Source organism: Salmo trutta, chromosome 30 (assembly GCF_901001165.1).
Source record: "Salmo trutta chromosome 30, fSalTru1.1, whole genome shotgun sequence".
NCBI lineage: Eukaryota > Metazoa > Chordata > Actinopteri > Salmoniformes > Salmonidae > Salmo > Salmo trutta.
In genome coordinates this window covers 42,629,843-42,650,681 of record NC_042986.1, presented here as the reverse complement: position 1 = coordinate 42,650,681, position 20,839 = coordinate 42,629,843, and the positions used below count along the sequence as shown (strand labels likewise).

At 41.2% G+C, this 20,839-nt stretch overlaps 1 protein-coding gene across 1 annotated transcript; it reads left to right on the top strand.

Annotated features, from left to right (window-relative positions):
• The first annotated feature begins 17,387 nt into the window (after positions 1–17,387).
• On the top strand, positions 17,388–19,631 carry LOC115168728 (neuropeptides B/W receptor type 2-like). Its single transcript, XM_029724249.1, has 3 exons — positions 17,388–17,504; positions 17,718–17,879; positions 18,025–19,631. The coding sequence occupies exon 3, from the start codon at positions 18,189–18,191 to the stop codon at positions 19,221–19,223; it is 1,035 nt and encodes a 344-aa protein (XP_029580109.1). The 5' UTR covers positions 17,388–17,504; positions 17,718–17,879; positions 18,025–18,188; the 3' UTR covers positions 19,224–19,631.
• The last annotated feature ends 1,208 nt before the right edge of the window (positions 19,632–20,839 follow it).

Here is a 20,839-nt window from a genome sequence, read left to right as displayed (position 1 = left end):
TTCTGGGATGATTTGTTCCAGAACTTGTTTTTATGGCACTGCATTCTCTTGTATTTTTTTGTTATTTTAAATAAATGTTTAAGGCCTACTTATTTTGGCCCAATCATTTTTTGTATTTTGCATTTTTCTGTTGTTGATGAATTGTCACGTCCTGACCATAGTAAGATGTTATTTCCTATGGTAGAGTAGGTCAGGGTGTGACAGGGGGTGTTTTTCTATGTTTTGTATTTCTATGTTCATGTTCTAGTTTTGTATTTCTATGTTGGTTTTGTTTGGGATGATCTCCAATTAGAGGCAGCTGGTCCTCATTGTCTCTAATTGGAGATCATACTTAAGTAGGGTTTTTTTCCACCTGGGTTTGTGGGAGATTGTTTCTGAGTAGTGTATGTTTCACCTCTGTGTCACGGTTTGTTGTTTTTCTTAGATCAGTTTATTGTTTATGTATCGCATAGTTTCACTCTGAAAATAGAATGTGGAACGACACACCCGCTGCACTTTGGTCCGCCTCTTCCTACGACAACCGTGACAGAATCTCCCACAACCCAGGTGGAAAAAAACCCAACTTAAGTATGATGTACTATTGTAAAGTGGTTGTTCCACTGGATATCATAAGGTGAATGCACCAATTTGTAAGTCGCTCTGGATAAGAGCGTCTGCTAAATGACGTAAATGTAATGTAAATGTAAATGTGAAATGAAATAAACAGAAGATAGACAGGAGACAGGCAGGAGACAGATAGGAGACAGACAGACAGACAGACAGGAGACAGACAGGAGACAGACAGGAGACAGGAGACAGACAGGAGACAGACAGGAGATAGACAGGAGACAGACAGGAGACAGGAGACAGACAGGAGACAGACAGGAGACAGACAGGAGATAGACAGGCCTAATGGAAGGATGACTAGATCAACTTCTTTGATCTGTCAATGGCCACAGGGGAAAAACCAAACAGGACTGGTCGTGTACCTGAGAGAGAAATCAAATCAAATTAATTTGATCTTCAATTTAGCATATAGCTATGTGCAGCCAACCACATGAGATGGGAGTCTTTAGCTTGATTAATTCAACAATTTAAATTGATCATTAGTGGTTGTCAAAGGGTTCTGAGCACTGCAGCCTGTTTGTGTGTGTGTGTGTGTGTGTGTGTGTGTGTGTGTGTGTGTGTGTGTGTGTGTGTGTGTGTGTGTGTGTGTGTGTGTGTCGAAGTCCTAACTCCTCAACGAAGAGGCTGTGAGAGTTGTAGCATACACACAGTCATTAACATGGTAACTTAGCAACTGCTAAGATTGAGCCAAACATTAAGTGGAGTATCCAAATGACACTAATTGACATTTTGAATGCTGGTTCTGACACGTCATTATTGCATTGGACGTTTCATCCTAAGTTGTTCATTATTACGTTTTACACCGAGGTTGTAATAATTTCAAATCAGTGTTGTTATTGCCCTGTCATTTGAAAAACTAGCTTAATGTGTACATACATATTGTTTTCATTTTAAACTAATTACAAGGCATCCACATTTGTTATTGTTAATGTCACCAGATATAATTTAACTGGCTGGAGATGAAAAACAAGTCTAAGACGAGAAGGCTGAGATAGCTGCTTTGTGACAGTATTCATTTACTACTTCTGAGACACATTATACTCTGAAGTGGAGGGGGGGAGAGAGAGTTGAAAGGGAGGGAGAGAGAGAGGTGGACAGAGAAGGGAGGGAGGGAGGGAGGGAGGGAGAGAGGGAGAGAGGAAGGGAGGGAGGGAGGGAGGGAGAGAGAGATGGAGAAAGAAGAGAGAGGAGGGAGAGATGGACAGAAAAAAGAGAGGGAGGGAGGGAGGGAGAGATGGAGAGAGAAAGAGAGAAGAGGGGGGATGGAGGGAGAGATGGAGAGAGAAGAGAGAGGGAGGGAGAGACAGGTAGATAGAGAGAGGGAGAGAGAGAGCGAGAGATGGAGAGAGAAGAGATGGGAGAGATGGAGAGAGAAGAGACAGGAGGGAGGGAGGGAGGGAGGGAGGGAGGGAGGAGAGACAGGAGGGAGGGAGGGAGAGAGAGAAGACGGGGGAGGGAGGGAGGGAGGGAGAGATGAGAGAGAAGAGAATGAGAAGGAAGAGTCCAAGTGTTGCACCCTTCATTAGTACTACTCTAGTCTAGTGTAGTCTACTCTACTCTACTCTACTCTACTTTAGTCTACACTATTGTCTACACCACTGAATTCACAACACAGAATTCACAACGAGCAACAATGTGTTTTGTCGGCGTAATTTAAAAAGTTAAGGAAAGAGGGCCGTGACATAGCTGCCCACCACGTAGCCATAACTGAACACGACATACTGCCCATCAAACAATCCAAAGGCTCTGGACACTGAAACACCTCAGGGTTTGGTGAACAAAGTGTGTTTTGATATTCAAACTTCATTTTGAGACGAGGGAAACCATCTGCTGAAAACTGACTCATTTAAAAAATATGTACAGACGAGGACTCTCTCATTCAACAAACCCACAAAAAAAACACAAGGACCCACAGGAGAGTGGACGGGGATTCATGTTTGAACTTCCGGGTCATCCCCTCTGCCCGGTGGCTTCCCTTATTAAGAAGTATCTGTCCCTCCTTTCCTCTGACGCCCCCGGCGTTGTAGCTCCACCCGAAACGGAAAGCAGTAAAGGGAGACATATAGCATGTAACTGTTAGCTAGCTAAATCTAATTTACCCTGACAATATAACCGGCAGCTACGTAGGCCTAACTATTAGCTAACATTATTTTTTTATTGTATATGTTGCCAAGTACACAAAAGAGCAGATGGGAGTGAATAACTTAACAACAATGTTACCAAAGATATGCAATATGCCAAATTAGCTGGCACGTCAGAGAAATAACGTCTGTCAGTGGACCCCGATCCGAAACCTCTCGACAAAGTTACCGGAGGACAAATCTGGAAGCGAGGAAGCGGTGGAACACTATTCTCTCTGACAACACAGCAGCAGCTCCTGCCAGCTAAAATAACTTCCATTAAAACAAAAGTTTTCAAATTAGATGTGTTGTTCATTGTCTTGCTGTGTTTGGCATCCGGTTTCTAAACGCAATAAGGCACGTCTGGGGTTAGTTGTATATGGTCAATGTACCACAGCTAAGGGCTGTATCCAGGCACTCCACGTTGGGTTGTGCTGAATAACAACCCTTATCTGTGGTATATATTCCATATACCACACCCCCTCGTGCCTTATTGGTTAACTACATGGACCGGAGTTATGCCTCCTCATTCAAACCAGGAAGATGGGAGAGAACATGTGATGCTGGTGCAGCCTACATACAGTAGTTACAATTATAGGCTAGCCAATTTTATTTTAATTTGGAATATAATGAAATATATTTAAAAGGATCTGCCCCTTTAAAAAAAAAAAAAATTGGCCTAAAATGACACGCAAATCTAACTACCTGTAGCTCAGGACCTGAAGCAAGGATATGCTGATTCTTGATACCATTTGAAAGGAAACAGTAAAGTTTGTGGAAATGTGAAATTAATGTAGGAGAATATAACATAGATTTGGTAAAAAATAATACAAAGAAAAAAAACAACCGCTCTTATGTATTTTCTTTGGACCATCAGAAAGTCCATAATGTATTATTCCAGCCAAGCTGCAGTTTAAAGTTTGGACACTAGATGGCAGCAGTGTATGTGCAAAGTTTTAGACTGATCCATTGAACCATTGAATTTCTGTTCAAAATTTGGTATCAAGACTGCTCAAACGTGCCTACTTTGTTTATTGATAACGTTTCATGTTCAAAATGTTGCACTCTCCTCAAACAATAGCATGGTATTCTTTCACTGTAGTAGCTACTGTAAATTGCACAGTGCAGTTAGATTAACAATAATTTTAAGCTTTCTGCCCGTATCAGATATGTCTATGTCCTGGGACATTTTCTTGTTACTTACATCCTCATGCTAATCGCATTAGCCTACGCTAGCTCAACCGTCTCATGGAAGGGGCGCCAATCCCGAAGAAGTTTTAAATGTTTTATAATATAATGGGGCCTATTTCAATGTTTTACAATATAATGAGGCCTATTTCAATGTTTTAGAATATAATGGGGCCTATTTTGTAACGGCTGTTGCAGGGAGTAGACCAAGGCGCAGCGTGTTGAGTGCTCATCATGTTTTTATTGTACTGAGAAGACATAAACAAAGAAACAAAAACCAACAGCCAAACAGTTCTGTCAGGTTAGCAACACTAAACAGAAATTAACTACTCACAAAAACCCTTTGGGAAAAGGCTACCTAAGTATGGCTCCCAATCAGAGACAACAATAGACAGCTGTCCCTGATTGAGAGCCATACCCGGCCAAAACAAAGAAATACACAAAACATAGAAAACGGAACATAGAATGCCCACCCTAGTCACACCCTGGCCTAACCAAAATAGAGAACAAAAACCTCTCTATGGCCAGGGCGTGACATATTTAAATGTTTTGTAATATAATGGGGCCAATTTATATTAGGGTGACGCATTACCTTTAATATGTTTTGTTTTGCAACTTACGTATTACCTCCTCTTTCTCTCTGTAGTATTGTTGTTTCATTCCTTCCTCGCTCTCAACAGTTACATAACATAATTTCCGTTGTCCTTATCTTCATCATTCTAATAACATGCTTGAATAATATAGGACTACAATGAGATGCAGACGGCGTTCGCTTCGCTTCTCTTCATGAAGATGGAATGGTTATGGGTCTGAATAAATAACTGTTATAGCCTACTGGCATCTGAATGGATATGGGTCTGAATGGTTATGGGTCTGAATGGTTATGGGTCTGAATGGTTATGGGTCTGAATGGTTATGGGTCTGAATAAATAACTGATATAGCCTACCTGTGAGGATCGACGCTGAAGACAGAAAGCAGGTACAGGGAGAACATTTACTAGACAACGGACATGAAACAGGACAGGAACAGCATCTGGACGGGACAAAATAACAACATCAACAAAAAACAAAAAACAAGGCCTCCCTGATGCTTCCAATTTTGGTGTCAGCATTCTGTGAGGATCGACGGTGGAGACAGGAAGCACGTACAGGGAGAACATTTAATAAATAAAGGACATGTGTCTGGTGGAAAGCAGACTGAACCAGGTTTTCCTCTAGGATTTTGCCTGTGCTTAGCTCCATTCTGTTTCTTTTTCGTCCTGAAAAACTCCCCAGTCCTTAACGATGACAAGCATACCCATGACATGATAAAGCTAACACTATGCTTGAAAATATGGAAAGTGGTACTCAGCAATGTGTTGTATTGGATTTGCCTCAAACATAGCACTTTGTATCCAGGACCAAAAGTGAATTGCTTTGTCACAAATTTTAGCAGTATGCATGTTTTGGAATATCTTTACTCTGTACGTGCTTCCTTCTTGTTGACTCTGTCATTTAGGTTAGTATTGTGCAGTAACTACGATGTTGTTGACCCATCGTTAGTTTTCTACAATCACAGCCATTAAACTCTTTAACTGTTTTTAAAGTAACCATTAGCCTGAGTTAGGAAGGACACCTATATCTTTGCTGTGATTTTTTTAAATTAATTTTTTACCCATCTACCAATAGGTGCCCTTCTTTGCGAGGCATTGGGAAACCTCCATAACCTTTGTGGTTGAATTTGTGTTTGAAATTCACTGCTCGACTGAGGGATCTTAGAAATAATTGTATGTGTGGGGTACAGAGATGAGGTAGTCATTCAAAAAACATGTTAAACATTATTATTGCACACAGAGTGAGTCCATGCACCTTATTATGTGACTTATCTTTACTCCTGAACTTATTTAGGCTTACCATAACAATACTTATTGACTCAAAACATTTCAGCTTTTAATTTTTTTATGAATCTGTAAAAAAAACATTATTTTACTTTGACATTGTGGGGTATTGTGTGTAGGACGTGACAAAAATAATCTCAATATAATAAATGTTTCATTATGGTTGTAACATAACAACATGTGGAAAAAGTCAAGGGTTGTGCATATTTTCTGAAGGCACTGTATATTTACTGAACAAAAATATAAAGGCAACATGTAAAGTGTTGGTCTCATGTTTCATGAGCTGAAATAAAAGATCCCAGAAATGTTCCATTGTGAAACAAAAATTATTTGTCTCATTTGTTTACATCCCTGTTAGTGAGCATTTCTTCTATGCCAAGATAATCCACCTGACAGGTGTGGCATATCAAGAAGCTGATTAAACAGAATGATCATTACACAGGTGCACCTTGTGCTGGAGACAATAAAAGGCCAATCAGTACTGCAGTTTTGTCACAAAACACAATGCCACAGATGTCTGAAGTTTTGAGGGAGCGTGAAATTTGAATTCTGACTGCAGGAATGTCCACCAGAGCTGTTGCCAGATCATTTAATGTTCATTTCTCTACCATAAACCGCCTCCGACATTGTTTTAGAGAATTTGTCAGTACGTTCAACCGGTCTCACAACCGCAGACCACCTGTAACCATGCCAGCCCAAGACCTTCACATCTGGCTTTTTCACCCCCAAGATTATCTAAAACCAGCCATTCAGAGAGGTGATGAAACGGTCACGTGAAATCCATAGATCGTGAATTTATTCAAATTGACTGATTTCCTTGTATGAATTGTAACTCAGTAAATTGTTGAAATTGTAGCATGTTGAGTTTATATTTTTGCTCATTATATATGCACAGTGCATTCGGAAAGTATTCAGACCCCTTGACTTATTCCACATTTTGTTACATTACAGCCTTATTCTAAAATGGATATGAAAAAATTCCCCAATCAAAAATTCTCCCAATCAACAACAACGAACTTCAGCTGTGCCTGATCGGGAGCCACACACGGCCCAAAAACCAAAATAAAGAACAAAAACCATTCTCTATGGCCAGGGCGTTACAGTACCCCCCCCCCCCCCCCCCCCCCCCCCCAAGGTGCGGACTCCGGCCGCAAAACCCGACACTGAAGGGGAGGGTCTGGGTGGGCCTTCTAACGGCGGCGGCTCAGGTGCAGGACGTGGCCTCTGCCCCACCCTTTGTGTCGCCCTCTTCGTTGGCGCACCTGGCCGCGCCGAAGGTCTGGTGGGCGACCCTGACTTCGCCCGGCTGGCGGGCGACCCTTGTTGCGCCCGGCTGGCGGACGACCCTGGCTGCGCCCGGTCGGCGGGCGGCGATGGCTGCGCCCGGCTGGCGGGTGTCCCTTGCTGCGCCCGGCTGGCTGGCGGTGATGGCTGCGCCCGGCTGGCGGGTGACCCTTGCTGCGCCCGACTGGCGGATGACCCTGGCTGTGCTAATCAAAGAGAAAAGCCTCCTCTTGTCAGGTTTTTTTTCCGTCTCACCGATCGTAAATTACTCCGACCCCCTCGGTTAGACAGAACAGAGTGGCTCTGAGCCAAATAGCCAACTACATATGAAAAATTATTTTAACACGGACAGCAGAATGAACGTTTCTCACACACAACACTTAACATCTAAAAACTCTGGCAGGTCCTGTCAGGCAGACCTCAGGTGAAATATGATTATTGATGTCCACACTAATGAAGAGATCAATGCACACAGACACACACACACGCACACAAACATGACCGCACGCACGCACGCACGCACGCACACACACACAAAACACCAGCACACACACACACACAATAAACACACTAAACCTGAAAGGTTCCAGTCATCTATCAAGTTGAATGAACAGAGCTCTCCACAAAGACAAACAGCATTTATCATCCAGCCAGGTGAGTGGTCCAATTCACTACTATAGTAAATACGACATCACTATGGTCCACTACACTACACTACTATAGTAAATACTACATCACTATGGTCCACTACACTACTATAGTAAATACCACATCACTATGGTCCACTACACTACACTACTATAGTAAATACTACATCACTATGGTCCACTACACTACTATAGTAAATACTACAACACTATGGTCCACTACACTACTATAGTAAATACTACAACACTATGGTCCACTACACTACACTACTATAGTAAATACTACATCACTATGGTCCACTACACTACTATAGTAAATACTACATCACTATGGTCCACTACACTACTATAGTAAATACCACATCACTATGGTCCACTACACTACACTACTATAGTAAATACTACAACACTATGGTCTACTACACTACTATAGTAAATACTACAACACTATGGTCTACTACACTACACTACTATAGTAAATACTACATCACTATGGTCCACTACACTACTATAGTAAATACTACAACACTATGGTCCACTACACTACTATAGTAAATACTACATCACTATGGTCTACTACACTACTATAGTAAATACTACAACACTATGGTCCACTACACTACACTACTATAGTAAATACTACAACACTATGGTCCACTACACTACTATAGTAAATACTACATCACTATGGTCTACTACACTACTATAGTCAATACTACATCACTATGGTCCACTACACTACACTACTATAGTAAATACTACATCACTATGGTCCACTACACTACTATAGTAAATACTACAACGCTATGGTCCACTACACTACTATAGTAAATACTACATGACTATGGTCTACTACACTACCATAGTAAATACCACAACACTATGGTCCACTACACTACACTACTATAGTAAATACTACATCACTATGGTCCACTACACTACACTACTATAGTAAATACTACATCACTATGGTCCACTACACTACTATAGTAAATACTACAACACTATGGTCCACTACACTACTATAGTAAATACTACATCACTATGGTCCACTACACTACACTACTATAGTAAATACCACATCACTATGGTCCACTACACTACTATAGTAAATACTACATCACTATGGTCCACTACACTACACTACTATAGTAAATACTACATCACTATGGTCCACTACACTACTATAGTAAATACCACATCACTATGGTCCACTACACTACTATAGTAAATACTACATCACTATGGTCCACTACACTACTATAGTAAATACTACATCACTATGGTCCACTACACTACTATAGTAAATACTACATCACTATGGTCCACTACACTACTATAGTAAATATTACATCACTATGGTCCACTACACTACTATAGTAAATACTTCAACACTATGGTCCACTACACTACACTACTATAGTAAATACCACATCACTATGGTCCACTACACTACTATAGTAAATACTACATCACTATGGTCCACTACACTACTATAGTAAATACTACATCACTATGGTCCACTACACTACTATAGTAAATACTACATCACTATGGTCCACTACACTACTATAGTAAATACCACATCACTATGGTCCACTACACTACACTACTATAGTAAATACTTCAACACTATGGTCCACTACACTACTATAGTAAATACCACATCACTATGGTCCACTACACTACTATAGTAAATACTACATCACTATGGTCCACTACACTACTATAGTAAATACCACATCACTATGGTCCACTACACTACTATAGTAAATACCACATCACTATGGTACACTACACTACTATAGTAAATACCACATCACTATGGTCCACTATACCTCACTACTATAGTAAATACTACAACACTATGGTCCACCACACTACTATAGTAAATACTACAACACTATGGTCCACCTCACTACTATAGTAAATACTACAACACTATGGTCCACTACACTACTATAGTAAATACCACATCACTATGGTCCACTACACTACTATAGTAAATACTACATCACTATGGTCCACTACACTACTATAGTAAATACTACATCACTATGGTCCACTACACTACACTACTATAGTAAATACTACATCACTATGGTCCACTACACTACTATATTAAATACTACAACACTATGGTCCACTACACTACACTACTATAGTAAATACTACATCACTATGGTCCACTACACTACTATAGTAAATACTACATCACTATGGTCCACTACACTACTATAGTAAATACTTCAACACTATGGTCCACTACACTACACTACTATAGTAAATACCACATCACTATGGTCCACTACACTACACTACTATAGTAAATACTACATCACTATGGTCCACTACACTACTATAGTAAATACTACATCACTATGGTCCACTATACCTCACTACTATAGTAAATACTACAACACTATGGTCCACCACACTACTATAGTAAATACTACAACACTATGGTCCACCACACCACTATAGTAAATACTACATCACTATGGTCCACTACACTACTATAGTAAATACCACATCACTATGGTCCACTACACTACTATAGTAAATACCACATCACTATGGTCCACTACACTACACTACTATAGTAAATACTACATCACTATGGTCCACTACACTACTATAGTAAATACTACATCACTATGGTCCACTACACTACTATAGTAAATACCACATCACTATGGTCCACTACACTACACTACTATAGTAAATACTACATCACTATGGTCCACTACACTACTATAGTAAATACTACAACACTATGGTCCACTACACTACTATAGTAAATACCACATCACTATGGTCCACTACACTACACTACTATAGTAAATACTACATCACTATGGTCCACTACACTACTATAGTAAATACTACATCACTATGGTCTACTACACTACTATAGTAAATACTACATCACTATGGTCCACTACACTACTATAGTAAATACTACATCACTATGGTCCACTATACCTCACTACTATAGTAAATACTACAACACTATGGTCCACCACACTACTATAGTAAATACTACAACACTATGGTCCACCACACCACTATAGTAAATACTACAACACTATGGTCCACTACACTACTATAGTAAATACTACATCACTATGGTCTACTACACTACTATAGTAAATACTACATCACTATGGTCCACTACACTACTATAGTAAATACTACATCACTATGGTCCACTACACTACTATAGTAAATACCACATCACTATGGTCCACTACACTACTATAGTAAATACCACATCACTATGGTCCACTACACTACACTACTACAGTAAATACTACATCACTATGGTCCACTACACTACTATTGTAAATACTACATCACTATGGTCCACTACACTACTATAGTAAATACCACATCACTATGGTCCACTACACTACACTACTATAGTAAATACTACATCACTATGGTCCACTACACTACTATAGTAAATACTACATCACTATGGTTCACTACACTACTATAGTAAATACTACATCACTATGGTCTACTGTACTACACTACTATAGTAAATACTACAACACTATGGTCCACTACACTACTATAGTAAATACCACATCACTATGGTCCACTATACCTCACTACTATAGTAAATACCACATCACTATGGTCTACTACACTACTATAGTAAATACCACATCACTATGGTCCACTACACTACTATAGTAAATACCACATCACTATGGTCTACTACACTACTATAGTAAATACCACAACACTATGGTCCACTACACTACACTACTATAGTAAATACTACATCACTATGGTCCACTACACTACACTACTATAGTAAATACCACATCACTATGGTCTACTACACTACTATAGTAAATACCACAACACTATGGTCCACTACACTACTATAGTAAATACTACATTACTATGGTCCACTACACTACTATAGTAAATACCACATCACTATGGTCCACTACACTACTATAGTAAATACTACATCACTATGGTCTACTATACTACACTACTATAGTAAATACTACATCACTATGGTCCACTACACTACACTACTATAGTAAATACTACATCACTATGGTCCACTACACTACTATAGTAAATACTACAACACTATGGTCCACTACACTACTATAGTAAATACTACATCACTATGGTCTACTACACTACTATAGTAAATACCACAACACTATGGTCCACTACACTACACTACTATAGTAAATACTACATCACTATGGTCCACTACACTACACTACTATAGTAAATACTACATCACTATGGTCCACTACACTACTATAGTAAATACTACAACACTATGGTCCACTACACTACTATAGTAAATACTACATCACTATGGTCCACTACACTACTATAGTAAATACTACAACACTATGGTCCACTACACTACTATAGTAAATACTACATCACTATGGTCCACTACACTACTATAGTAAATACTACATCACTATGGTCCACTACACTACTATAGTAAATACTACATCACTATGGTCCACTACACTACACTACTATAGTAAATACCACATCACTATGGTCCACTACACTACACTACTATAGTAAATACAACATCACTATGGTCCACTACACTACTATATTAAATACTACATCACTATGGTCCACTACACTACTATAGTAAACACCACATCACTATGGTCCACTACACTACTATAGTAAATACTACATCACTATGGTCCACTATACTACACTACTATAGTAAATACCACATCCCTATGGTCTACTATACTACACTACTATGGTAAATACTACATCACTATGGTCCACTACACTACTATAGTAAATACTACATCACTATGGTCCACTATACCTCACTACTATAGTAAATACTACAACACTATGGTCCACCACACTACTATAGTAAATACTACAACACTATGGTCCACCACACTACTATAGTAAATACTACATCACTATGGTCTACTACACTACTATAGTAAATACTACAACACTATGGTCCACTACACTACACTACTATAGTAAATACTACATCCCTATGGTCCACTACACTACTATAGTAAATACCACATCACTATGGTCCACTACACTACTATAGTAAATACTACAACACTATGGTCCACTACACTACACTACTATAGTAAATACTACATCACTATGGTCCACTACACTACTATAGTAAATACTACATCACTATGGTCCACTACACTACTATAGTAAATACTACATCCCTATGGTCCACTACACTACACTACTATAGTAAATACCACATCACTATGGTCCACTACACTACACTACTATAGTAAATACCACATCACTATGGTCCACTACACTACTATAGTAAATACCACATCACTATGGTCCACTACACTACACTACTATAGTAAATACTACATCACTATGGTCCACTACACTACTATAGTAAATACCACATCACTATGGTCCACTACACTACTATAGTATATACCACAACACTATGTCTATGTTCTAACAAACTGAAGCTCTCACAGAATTTGGACATGGAAATTATTGGTGTCCGGTTTCCTTTAGATTAATTGCTTGTGTTGTCCTGCTTCAGTTTCTTCCTGAAGTGCAGTCATACCGAAGTCGTCTCCAAACCTGTTCCTGCATTTACCCAGCGCTTAATTTGGGAAACCTAGTGAAATCTGTTCGGGAACATCGATAGGAACACGTTTTCACAACAAAACATGTTTAATTAAACTGTTGACAGCCCCTCTGTCTGCGTGCTGGAGAAAGTAATGAAGGAGAGAGGGGAGGAGATGGAAATGCTAGGTAGTGAGATATTCTTTAGCGAGACACATGAAAAATGGGATGTACTGTAAATAAATACTTTTTTTATAATGTATAATATGACCTGCATGTCGTCTCCTTTCTCTCTCTCTCTCTCTCACTCTCTCGCTCTCTCGCTGTCTCTCAAAATCATATCCAAAATGTATTTTGGCTACATAGTACAGCCATTTTTGTGCCTTTTGTTGGTGTTGGATGGATGGGGACAGAGTGGACTTTAATGAATTTATTTGGATAGAATTTAAGTAAGTCATATTAGATCAGTGTCTAACATAAACTATGAGACAGGCATACTTTTCGCCAACCTTGACCAAAAAGAACCTTATTTTGTTAGATTTTACACCCGTTGTTACTCTATAAATACATGTATGTAAAGACATTCTGGGGGCTATAAAAAAAATCCTGGGGGAGTATGCCCAGAACCCCCTAAAAGTGGCTTAGCCCCCCTATCCATGAATCTCTAGTGACATCCCTGGATAACAATACTGCTGAAGAGAATCCTGGGTAACAGTAACCTGGGTAACAGTTTCCTGGGTAACAGTACTGCTGAAGAGAATCATGGGTAATAGTGTCCTGGTTAACAGTATCTTGGGTAACAGTAGCCTGGGTAACAATATCCTGGCAACAGTATCCTGGGTAACAGAACTGCTGAAGAGAATCCTGGGTAACAGTATCCTGGGTAACAGTACTGCTGAAGAGAATCCTGGGTAACAGTACTGCTGAAGAGAATCCTGGGTAACAGTACCTGGGTAACAGAACTGCTGAAGAGAATCCTGGGTAACAGTATCCTGGTAACAGTACTGCTGAAGAGAATCCTGGGTAATAGTATCCTGGTAACAGTACTGCTGAAGAGAATCCTGGGTAACAGTACCTGGGTAACAGTACTGCTGAAGAGAATCCTGGGTAACAGTATCCTGGTAACAGTACTGCTGAAGAGAATCCTGGGTAACAGTATCCTGGGTAACAGAACTGCTGAAGAGAATCCTGGGTAACAGTATCCTGGGTAACAGTACTGCTGAAGAGAATCCTGTGTAACAGTACTGCTGAAGAGAATCCTGGGTAATAGTATCCTGGGTAACAGTACTGCTGAAGAGAATCCTGGGTAATAGTATCCTGGGTAACAGTACTGCTGAAGAGAATCCTGGGTAATAGTATCCTGGGTAACAGTACTGCTGAAGAGAATCCTGGGTAACAGTACCTGGATAACAGAACTGCTGAAGAGAATCCTGGGTAACAGTATCCTGGGTAACAGTATCCTGGGTAACAGTATCCTGGGTAACAGTACTGCTGAAGAGAATCCTGGGTAACAGTATCCTGGGTAACAGAACTGCTGAAGAGAATCCTGGGTAACAGTATCCTGGTAACAGTACTGCTGAAGAGAATCCTGGGTAACAGTATCCTGGTAACAGTACTGCTGAAGAGAATCCTGGGTAATAGTATCCTGGGTAACAGTACTGCTGAAGAGAATCCTGGGTAACAGTATCCTGGGTACCAGTACTGCTGAAGAGAATCCTGTGTAACAGTATCCTGGGTAACAGTACTGCTGAAGAGAATCCTGGGTAACAGTATCCTGGTAACAGTACTGCTGAAGATAATCCTGGGTAACAGTATCCTGGGTAACAGTATCCTGGGTAACAGTACTGCTGAAGAGAATCCTGTGTAACAGTACTGCTGAAGAGAATCCTGGGTAATAGTATCCTGGGTAACAGTACTGCTGAAGAGAATCCTGGGTAACAGTATCCTGGGTAACAGTACTGCTGAAGAGAATCCTGGGTAACAGTATCCTGGGTAACAGTATCCTGGGTAACAGTACTTCTAGGTCTTAGGAAGGCAGTAGCAGAGCACTTAGCCATCTGTTACACGTGTGTGCCTCGTTATGGATGCAGAACGAAACCATTAGATGAGAGGGAGGAGGAGAGGAAGCGAGGAGGAGGGGATGAGGGGAGGAGAGGAGGAAGAGATAATTGAAAAAGTTAACTATAATGTAGAAAAGTGGATTTGAGTTGACAGTCACAGAGGTAAAGGAGGAGATTGGAGATGAAAGCCAGGGAGGAACGGAAACATTACAGGAATATTTAGGAACTGGGGAAATATGAAAATACCTTTGGGGAAAAAGAAGGTAAAACTTCACTAAGAAAGTTTCTAAGGCGGCTCAAACTTTGCTTGACATAAATTGAGAGAAAGAGAGAGAGCCCGGAATTCACATGAAGCATCTCACATGATTAGAATGATCAATGTTTGAGGGTCTGACCACCCAAGTGGCTCTGGCTCATCTGTGACCCACAAGACTGTGTTAACCCTCTGCGCTAAATCCTAAAAGACTGTGTGTTAGTCCACTGAGCAGCAATAGCCTAGAATGAACTATGTTTCAACCAAGCCAAACAGAGACCACCCTAACTCAGAAACACCAGAGGTCTGAGGCCATGTGCTGTGACTAACAGATGTAAATAATGTATAAGTCTATATTACAGAGTGGTTATGAAAAGTTTCCTCCCATCATAGACCACCGTAATGTTCCCATCATAGACCACTGTAATGTTCCCATCATAGACCACTGTAATGTCCCCATCACAGACCACTGTAATGTTTCTATCATTGACCACTGTAATGTTCCCATCATAGACCACTGCATTGTTCCCATCATAGACCACTGTAATGTTCCCATCATAGACCACTGTAATGTCCCCATCATAGACCACTGTAATGTTCCCATCATAGACCACTGTATTGTTCCCATCATAAACCATTTGTCACGCCCTGATCTGAGAGAGCCGTTTTTCTGTGTTTGGTTAGGTCAGGGTGTGACATGGGGTGGGCATTCTATGTTTTGTATTTCTTTGTGTTTGGCCGAGTATGGTTCCTAATCAGAGGCAGCTGTCTATCGTTGTCTCTGATTGGGAATCATACTTAGGCAGCCCTTTTCCCTCCATCAGTTGTTGGATCTTGTTTTTGTACAGTTCAGTAAAGCATGCAGAACGTAATGTTCGTGTTCCTTTGTTTGTTGTTTTGATTTAGTGTTCTGAGTTATAATAAATACTAATCATGAGCACATACCACGCTGCACCTTGGTCTCCTCTCTATGACGTGCGTCACACCATTGTAATGTTCTCCTCACAGACCACTGTAATGTTCCCATCATAGACCACTGTAATGTTCCCATCATAGACCACTGTAATGTTCCCATCATAGACCACTGTAATGTTCCCATCACAGACCACCGTAATGTTTCCCATCATAGACAACAGACCACTGTAATGTTCCCATCATAGACCACTGTAATGTTCCCATCATAGACCACTGTAATGTTCCCATCATAGACCACTGTAATGTTCCCATCATAGACCACTGTAATGTTCCCATCATAGACCCCTGTAATATTCCCTTCATAGACACCTGTAATGTTCCCATCATAGACCACTGTAATGTTCCCATCATAGACCACTGTAATGTTCCCATCATAGACCACTGTAATGTTCCCATCATAGACCCCTGTAATATTGCCTTCATAGACACCTGTAATGTTCACACTGTAACAACACCAAGCCTTACAGCAAGTCAATCAAGGTAATATTATATTGCCCACATACACTTAGAGTCCAGGAGCAATAACAACTTATAGGATCTCCATCCATACAGGAAAAAAAGATTGTCACTCATAGCAGCCATACCACACAACAATACGCCAACAGTTAAGCCTTACAATAAATACACAAAAAGTCTATGCGGAGGAGTAATATCACCACTTGGCTTTTCCTCAGCACAGGACAGGAAGTATAGCAACACTTCTGGGTACCTACAGCAAGCTGAGTGCCTTCGTGTCTCACTGCGCGCTGTGCTGTGGACTGACGTCACCCGGTCCGGTGTTTCCCTCCGGTCAAACTGGTTGGGACGTGGACATCTCCAGCTCGCGCTGCTGCTGCTGCTGCTCACCGCCCGCACAGAAGACAGAAAGGAAAAGGAGCGAGCCTCCATCGAGCACGGTAAGTCCCTAAATGAGCTTTTGTTTTTGTTACTTTTGATTGTGTATTTTAGTACATGGCACAAACATGTTTACGCACGAAATATGTTATGTGTTTGGGCGGGAGAAAACAACAACAACAACAACAACAAAAAATAGAAATATTATTATTGTTGAAAATGTATTTCTGCAGTCTCAGTTTAAAATAATATTTATAATTGTGCTCCTATTGCAGGTTCTAATTCGAATAACAGTGCGTCACCACCGGGCGCACGCTGGTTAAATCAACGTTGCTTCCACAACATTGTTTTTCAATGAAATGACTTTGAACCAACGTGGAGCTGGCTGGGAATATACGTTAAATTGACGTCTGTGCCAAGTGGATCTATTCGTGTAGGTGGGTGTTGTGTTTCTCCAATCCATTATGATAAATTAGGGTTAAATTAGGATATAATGTGTTGTGAATAAACTATTAACAGCAGAAGAGGTTTGTTGTGATGTACTGCTTTTCATTTTGTATTCAATATTTCTGCTCTCCATAGATTTCGTGATGAGGAATGCATGCGTAAAATCAGACAGAGCCGACCTACACAAGAGCCAACATGACACTTCACCACTGCCTATTTTACCTCTAAACAAACATGCATCCTGAACGACGTGCTTTCCTCTATTCTTACGTGCAATAATACATTAGAAGACTTAGAAGATGGAGAATATATCTATCTCGAACACCCGCAGGGTATTTCCGGTGGTGTGTAACGAATCCACGGACTACTATTATCTGAGCGCGACTAACCGGACAGATCTGAACTGCACTCCCCAGTCAGAGTTCTACTTTTACGCGGACCTCTATGTTGTCCTGCCTGTGATATATTCGGTAATATGCGCCGTGGGGTTAACGGGGAACACGGCCGTTATTTACGTTATCCTCAAAGCGCCAAAAATGAAGACCGTGACCAATATGTTTATCCTAAACTTGGCGATAGCCGACGACCTGTTTACCCTGGTACTACCCATCAACATCGCCGAGCATCTGCTCCACTACTGGCCCTTAGGAGAGGTGCTGTGTAAGATCATCCTGAGCATAGACCACTATAACATCTTCTCCAGTATTTACTTCCTGACGGTCATGAGTGTGGACCGTTATCTGGTCGTCCTGGCGACGGTGCGTTCAAAGCGTATGCCATACCGCACGTACCGCGCGGCCAAGATAGTGAGCCTGTGCGTCTGGATCCTCGTGATTCTCATCGTGATGCCGTTCACGGTATTCGCCGGGGTCTATATCAGTCCCGATGACTTGGAACGGAAAAGCTGCGTTCTCAGCTTCCCAAGCCCGGAGAGTTTGTGGTTCAAGGCGAGCCGGATATACACCTTGATCCTCGGCTTCGCCATCCCGGTGTCGACCATCTGTATTCTCTACACCATGATGTTGTACAAACTACGGAACATGCGCCTCAACTCCAACGCCAAGGCTCTGGACAAGGCTAAAAAGAAAGTAACTATTATGGTGTTTATAGTCTTAGCGGTGTGTCTGTTCTGTTGGACGGGGTTTCACCTCAGCACCATAGTGGCTCTCACCACCGACCTGAGGACCACTCCGCTGCTCATCGGGTTGTCCTACTTCATCACCAGCCTCAGCTACGCCAACTCTTGTCTGAACCCTTTTCTTTACGCCTTCCTGGATGACAGCTTCAGGAAAGCGTTCAAAAAGATGCTAGAATGTAGACCGGCAGGAATGTAGTCGCCTACAGGTTTAGAGGATACATGTCAATATGGTATGTTAATATTGATGCCATTCAAAACAAACTATGATCATATTATTTATGTTTGCTTGAATCTACATTAGGTGATTATTATTGTAGCCACGGTATGACTTAAATATTTAATATTTAACATGGAATATATAATATGGAATATAATCATATGGAATAAATAATAGGGAATCGTATAGATTCTGTCCAGGATTGGAGGGGAGTTTTTCTTTTTCATGGACATTTGTCTCCCCCTGGTGTCCTGAGAAGGCAGGTAGTCTACACTGTAGTGAAGGCAGGATGTCTACACTGTAGTGAAGGCAGGTAGTCTACACTGTAGTGAGGGCAGGTAGTCTACACTGTAGTGAAGGCAGGTAGTCTACACTGTAGTGAAGGCAGGTAGTCTACACTGTAGTGAAGGCAGGTAGTCTACACTGTAGTGAGGGCAGGTAGTCTACACTGTAGTGAAGGCAGGTAGTCTACACTGTAGTGAAGGCAGGTAGTCTACACTGTAGTGAAGGCAGGTAGTCTACACTGTAGTGAAGGCAGGTAATCTACACTGTAGTGAAGGCAGGTAGTCTACACTGTAGTGAAGGCAGGTAGTCTACACTGTAGTGAGGGCAGGTAGTCTACACTGTAGTGAGGGCAGGTAGGCTTCACTGTAGTGAAGGCAGGTAGTCTACACTGTAGTGAGGGCAGGTAGACTACACTGTAGTGAAGGCAGGTAGTCTACACTGTAGTGAAGGCAGGTAGTCTACACTGTACTGAAGGCAGGTAGTCTACACTGTAGTGAAGGCAGGTAGTCTACACTGTAGTGAAGGCAGGTAGTCTACACTGTGGTGAAGGCAGGTAGTCTACACTGTAGTGAAGGCAGGTAGTCTACACTGTGGTGAAGGCAGGTAGTCTACACTGTAGTGAAGGCAGGTAGTCTACACTGTAGTGAAGGCAGGTAGTCTACACTGTAGTGAAGGCAGGTAGTCTACACTGTAGTGAGGGCAGGTAGTCTACACTGTAGTGAGGGCAGGTAGTCTTCACTGTAGTGAAGGCAGGTAGTCTACACTGTAGTGAGGGCAGGTAGACTACACTGTAGTGAAGGCAGGTAGTCTACACTGTAGTGAAGGCAGGTAGTCTACACTGTAGTGAAGGCAGGTAGTCTACACTGTAGTGAAGGCAGGTAGTCTACACTGTAGTGAAGGCAGGTAGTCTACACTGTAGTGAGGGCAGGTAGTCTACACTGTAGTGAGGGCAGGTAGACTACACTGTAGTGAAGGCAGGTAGTCTACACTGTAGTGAAGACAGGTAGTCTACACTGTAGTGAAGGCAGGTAGTCTACACTGTAGTGAAGGCAGGTAGTCTACACTGTAGTGAAGGCAGGTAGTCTACACTGTAGTGAAGGCAGGTAGTCTACACTGTAGTGAAGGCAGGTAGTCTACACTGTAGTGAAGGCAGGTAGTCTACACTGTAGTGAAGGCAGGTAGTCTACACTGTAGTGAGGGCAGGTAGTCTACACTGTAGTGAGGGCAGGTAGACTACACTGTAGTGAAGGCAGGTAGTCTACACTGTAGTGAAGACAGGTAGTCTACACTGTAGTGAAGGCAGGTAGTCT